This window comes from Sphaeramia orbicularis, chromosome 13 (genome assembly GCF_902148855.1).
Source record: "Sphaeramia orbicularis chromosome 13, fSphaOr1.1, whole genome shotgun sequence".
Taxonomy (NCBI): domain Eukaryota; kingdom Metazoa; phylum Chordata; class Actinopteri; order Kurtiformes; family Apogonidae; genus Sphaeramia; species Sphaeramia orbicularis.
This window is the reverse complement of record NC_043969.1, coordinates 37,550,258-37,556,665: the sequence shown is the minus strand read 5'-3', so window position 1 is coordinate 37,556,665 and position 6,408 is coordinate 37,550,258. Positions and strand designations below refer to the sequence as shown.

Here is a 6,408-nt window from a genome sequence, read left to right as displayed (position 1 = left end):
ATAAGATTCAAAAATAAAAATAAAAAAAAAATTAAATTTAAAATTAAAAGGGACAAACATCACATAAAAGCAAGACTATAAAAGTGTGTTTTAAGAAGTGACTTAAAAGATGCCACTGATTCCACAATTATTAAAATGTAATATTAAAAATATTTAACAGCGGATTTATGTAATTACCATAAGTGTAACACTGAAAACTGTATTAAATTAAGTTGAACTCTCCAAATAATTCCTAACAATTATGGTCTAAATGAGTGAAGTGCTAATGAATTCCCTTGAAGAATAGTGTTGTTTTGGTTGATCCTCAGTAACTGTAAGAGCAGACAAAAGAGTAGGAGGAGTTGTAGTGTGTGTGTGTGTGTGTGGGGGGGGGGGGGGGGGGGGCGGTGGGAGGAGTTACTACAGCTGCTCTCTCCTCCACTCAAAAGTACAAAAACTGTCTGTGATACCGGCACAAAGGAGAAGTAGGAGCTGAGAGAGCGCCCAGCGAATCCCCCCTCAGGCCGCCGGCAGCAGAGGCCAACTCAGGAAAAGACAGAGAGAAGTGGATACTGAGTGAGTCAGAGGGAGGTGTGGAGGGGGGGGGGGACGACGACAGGAAACAAAACCCTGAGGACGAACAGCACTGAAGCACATTCACATTGTCACACACACTGAGACGGAGCAGCAGCTTCATTCAACCTTCACGTCTTCAGTTTGTGGTCAAGACTTTGGTGAAGTCTGTAGAGCTGAATGCAACTTCTACTTTTCTACCTTTAAGGGACCAAAAAAAAAAAAAAAAAAAGGACTGAGTTTTACCCAAAGGAACAAACTGCCATGTGGACGTCTTTCTAACGGACCTGGATGACCCTGCGAATATGCCATCGCCGTTGCTTTGGATGCAGCAACGTTGGACAGATCCTGCTTTAAAAAAACAAACAAACACTGATTTAATAGAGTAAGTAAAGCTCAAACCTGCAAGTTGTGCTTGAGGAAGTCCGGTCAAGACAGAGGGCAAGGGGGAGGGGAGGACACTTATACTCCAGCCTGGGTCTGTCTCCCTTGGGAGGGGTCTTTAAAACATGAGGTAACCCCTAAAATAACTACCGGAACATTAGCAGAGGGGATCGTGTTGACCATGTGCAGCCGTCCACTGTAACATATTGGATATTTATGCTAATTTATGCTAATGGCCTGAACTGTCGGAGGGTGGATGAGTCTGTAAACGCCTCGTGGTGGACTGTTCTGTACTTGTCATTCATGGTGGATTCATTGTGCTGGGACGCCCCTTCATTATATAGCTATTACATAACAGTCTCCCATCATCACTCCGGTCCAGCTTTGTCAAAATGTACAACACGACCCTCACGGGCACAACCGTAGCCCAGCACTGGACTGCGAACTCGTCAAACAACTCCACCTGCGCTAAGAACGATGAATTCAAGTACCCACTGTACAGCACGGTCTTCAGCATCGTGTTCGTGATAGGACTCATCACCAATGTTGTGGCGATTTACATATTCACCTGCTCGCTCAAGCTGAGAAACGAAACCACGACGTACATGATCAACCTGGTGGTGTCGGACCTGCTGTTCGTCTTCACGTTGCCTTTGAGGGTCTTCTACTTCATCAACCGGCATTGGCCTTTTGGTGGGACGGTCTGCAAGGTCTCCGTCTCGCTGTTTTACACAAACATGTACGGCAGCATCCTCTTCCTCACCTGCATCAGCGTGGATCGTTTTTTGGCTATCGTGCATCCGTTTCGCTCACGGACACTCAGGACCAAACGTAACGCCAAGATCGTTTGTATCGCCGTTTGGGTGCTGGTGCTTTCAGGGAGTCTCCCGACTGGGTTTTTGCTCGACAAGCCCTCGCACAAGGACAATGAGACGAACACTATATTCTGTTTTGAGAACTTCTCCTCCAACCAGTGGAAATCTCATCTGTCCAAAGTGGTGATCTTCATAGAGACAGTGGGCTTCATTATTCCCCTACTGCTGAATTTCTGTTGCTCCATCATGGTTCTCCAAACTCTGCGTCGCCCCCAAACCATCAGCCGCGGGGGGAAACTCAACAAAACTAAAATCCTACGCATGATAATCGTGCACCTTTCCGTTTTTTGTATCTGCTTCATCCCCTATAACGTAAACTTGATCTTCTACTCCCTAGTTCGCACTAAAACCTTAAAAGGCTGCTTTGTGGAGTCGGTGGTCAGAACGTTCTACCCCATTACGCTTTGCATCGCCGTTTCTAACTGCTGCTTCGACCCCATCGTTTATTACTTCACCTCGGAGACCATCCAGAACTCTATCAAGAAAAAATCCGTGGTGGGTCGTGATGTAAAGTTCTCCGAAGCCCTGCAGTCAGAAACCAGCTCCAACCTGCAGTGCAGCCTACGGAATCTCAAAGATAAAGTTTTCCACAATGAGTCGTCGGTATGATGGCATCCTGGCTACGAACAGCATGAAAGGTGTTAAGATCCATGCTCTCATTGAAATACGAACCTCTGTCAGACAATGGGAATGGATGTTTGGCAGCTGCTTTGTGAAGCACCTGCCAAAGGAGTCTTTATCTCAGGGCAAATGTTTGAACCTGCCACTGAAACATAATTTAATCTGTGGATTCATTTCAATTACTACTTACTAATGTCTCTTTCCTGTGGAATATAATGTAATTGTGTTTCGCACAATTACTCAGCCGGTGACCTGGAAGGGAATGTAATCACTGAGCAGATGGACAGTTATTATACTGAATGCTACGTGTGCATGCATGTCTGTACATTGCTGTGGTAAGTTGCGGTGCTAACTATAGAATAGTATCTATTTAATAAACATAAAGTTATATCAAGCTATAGATTGTACAGGGCTTTTATTGTAAAATGTAAAATACAAATAGGTCACAGAAGTGCCTGTTTTGTTCTCATGGTGTTTCTTTGTGGTTATTATTTGTCATTTAATGCAGTGACACAGAACTTCAGACCCTGCACTCAAACCACAGTAATGAATAAAAGTCATGTACTGTCTGAAAACAAATCAGCTGCATCTGAAACCTGTCATTTCAACAACACGTTGCAATGTTTTGGTTGTCAATCTTACAAAGATAATTTTCATTTGTTCCATTGGCAGATTTTTTTTTAGCTTGAATTAAGCAACAAAAAAAAAAATCGACCAATAGAACAAGTGAAAATGATCTTGGTAAGATTTCTTGAAATAAGGTCTATTGTCTAAAAATAAGTTTTTATATCTCACTGAAAAGTTACTCTTTAGGTGATTGTGTCTTATTTTAAGTGTGATGAGATATTTGGACTAGAAATAAGAAAAATACACTTGGTAAGATTTGGATTTTTGCAGTGTAATGCAGTTTAATCTATTTGATTAACATGAAGTTATATCAAGCTATAGATTGTACAGGGCTTTTATTGTAAAATGTAAAATACAAATAGGTCACAGAAGTGCCTGTTTTGTTCTCATGGTATTTCCTTGTGGTCATTATTTGTCATTTAATGCAGTGACACAGAACTTCAGACCCTGTGCTCAAACCACAGTAATGAATAAAAGTCATGTACTGTCTCAAAACAAATCAGCTGCATCTGAAACCTGTCATTTCAACAACACGTTGCAATGTTTTGGTTGTCAATCTTACAAAGATAATTTTCATTTATTCCATTGGCAGATTTTTTAGCTTGAAGTAAGCAAAAAAAAATCTACCAATAGAACAAGTAAAAATTATCTTGGTAAGATTTCTTGAAATAAGGTCTGTTGTTTAAAAATAAGTTTTTATATCTCACTGAAAAGTTACTCTTTAGGTGATTGTGTCTTATTTTAAGTGTGATGAGATATTTGGACTAGAAATGAGAAAAATACACTTGGTAAGATTTTGATTTTTGCAGTGTAATGCAGTTTAATCTATTTGATTAACATAAAGTTATATCAAGCTATAGATTGTACAGGGCTTCTTTTATTGTAAAATGTAAAATACAAATAGGTCACAGAAGTGCCTGTTTTGTTCTCATGGTATTTCTTTGTGGTTATTTATCATTCAATGCACTGACACAGAACTTCAGACCCTGCACTCAAACCACAGTAATGAATAAAAGTCATGTACTGTCTCAAAACAAATCAGCTGCATCTGAAACCTGTCATTTCAACAACACGTTGCAATGTTTTGGTTGTCAATCTTACAAAGATAATTTTCATTTATTCCATTGGCAGATTTTTTTTCTTGAATAAGCAAAAAAAAAAAAAAATCGACCAATAGAACAAGTGAAAATGATCTTGGTAAGATTTCTTGAAATAAGGTCTGTTGTTTAAAAATAAGTTCTTATATCTCACTGAAAAGTTACTCTTTAGGTGATGATGTCTTATTTTAAGTGTGATGAGATATTTGGACTAGAAATGAGAAAAATACACTTGATAAGATTTGGATTTTTGCAGTGTAATGCAGTTTAATCTATTTAATAAACATAAAGTTATATCAAGCTATAGATTGTACAGGGCTTCTTTTATTGTAAAATGTAAAATACAAATAGGTCACAGAAGTGCCTGTTTTGTTCTCATGGTATTTCTTTGTGGTTATTTATCATTCAATGCACTGACACAGAACTTCAGACCCTGCACTCAAACCACAGTAATGAATAAAAGTCATGAACTGTCTCAAAACAAATCAGCTGCATCTGAAACCTGTCATTTCAACAACACGTTGCAATGTTTTGGTTGTCAATATGTTTCCATGTGTCGGCAGCTCAGTCATATGTAGAGTACTGTGCAAAGGTTTTTAGGCCATGAGTAAATAGGTTGTTGTACACTGCAAAAAATCCAAATCTTACCAAGTGTATTTTTCTCATTTCTAGTCCAAATATCTCATCACACTTAAAATAAGACAGAATCACCTAAAGAGTAACTTTTCAGTGAGATATAAGAACTGATTTTTAGACAATAGATCTGGAAAATCTTATTTCAAGAAATCCTACCAGGATAATTTTCACTTGTTCCATTGGCAGATTTTTTTTTTTAGCTTGAATTAAGATTAAAAAAAAAAAAAAAAAACATCTTGAATTAAGCAAAAAAATCTACCAATAGAACAAGTGAAAATTATCTTGGTAAGATTTCTTGAAATAAGGTCTATTGTCTAAAAATCAGTTCTTATATCTCACTGAAAAGTGACTCTTTAGGTGATTCTGTCTTATTTTAAGTGTGATGAGATATTTGGACTAGAAATGAGGAAAAATACACTTGGTAAGATTTAGATTTTTGCAGTGTAATAGTAGTTTGAAGATATTATTATAACAAATGAACAGATTTCCTAGTCTTTCTTGAACTTTTCTGTGTAAACATTATGAGATTTACCAGGTTTCTTTAAACACATGTCCAATGTTTCTTATTGTTTGGGCAACTTTTTCTTATGGGAACAGACATCACACTAAACACTGACTGTTTCCCATAGACACCATATATTTTCTGGGGGGTTTTTTGTGAGTTTTAATGCTGTGCACAGTATTCTCCTCTATTTTGTTACTAAGAAAAAGATGTTTTGCTCATTACAGCTGTGTTCAAACAACATAGCTGAGTTTGGCCTAATCCTTCTGCACAGTTCTATATATAGCAGGGGTGATAAACATGCAGCCCGTGGCCCTAAACCAGCCTGTCAAAGTGTCCAAACTGGCCCACAGGATGCATTTTTGAGGGGTAAAAATTACATTGAACATATTAAGTGTAATTTTGTAGTTCAGGTGCCACAAGCTGTTTAATTTAATAACCTCCTGTGACCCAGTAAGCAAACATTTTCACCATTTTACATGAAATAATTCCCTTAATTTTAAACAGCATAATGCAACAGATACATTTTTAATTCTAATTTCTTTTTAATATAATGTCCTTTTTAGTGGACTTTTTTTTTTTTTAAGTAAAGCTGTGAAAATTGTCCACTACAAAACACAAAAAGCATTGCTGTATCTCAGGAGGATATAAAATAGATCAAACTGGTAAGATAATAACATTATAACCTATAAATAATGAGATCTCCACATTTTTTCTCTTTGTTTTAGTGTGAAGAAAGGATTTACAAACTACCCTCTCACAAAAAAATAGGAGTAACCCAAACAAATATGAACAACATGAAAGGTCTTAAGTGCAATTCTAACAATATTATGCCTTTTACTAAATGTTTTGTGTCACGTTCTGTAAGTTGTAATGCACGTGTAAATGAAGATAAATGAAAGCATAATATTGTTAAAATTGCAGTTTTATTTTGTTTTATTTTTTGCAATAAAACAACCAAAATGTGTCTACACATCAGTAGAATAATAACATAATAACCTATAAATAATATTATTTATAGGTTATTATGTTATTATTTTACTAATCCAGCCCATTTAAAGGGGTCATCTTTTGCTAAACCCACTTTATTAGTCTTTGGTTCATTTATTTGTGT

The 6,408-nt window shown here is 37.2% G+C and overlaps 1 protein-coding gene across 1 annotated transcript; it reads left to right on the top strand.

Moving 5' to 3' along the window:
* The first annotated feature begins 449 nt into the window (after nucleotides 1-449).
* On the top strand, nucleotides 450-3,189 carry lpar6a (lysophosphatidic acid receptor 6a). The gene has a single exon (XM_030152988.1). The coding sequence runs from the start codon at nucleotides 1,329-1,331 to the stop codon at nucleotides 2,418-2,420; it is 1,092 nt and encodes a 363-aa protein (XP_030008848.1). The 5' UTR covers nucleotides 450-1,328; the 3' UTR covers nucleotides 2,421-3,189.
* Nucleotides 3,190-6,408: the final 3,219 nt, after the last annotated feature.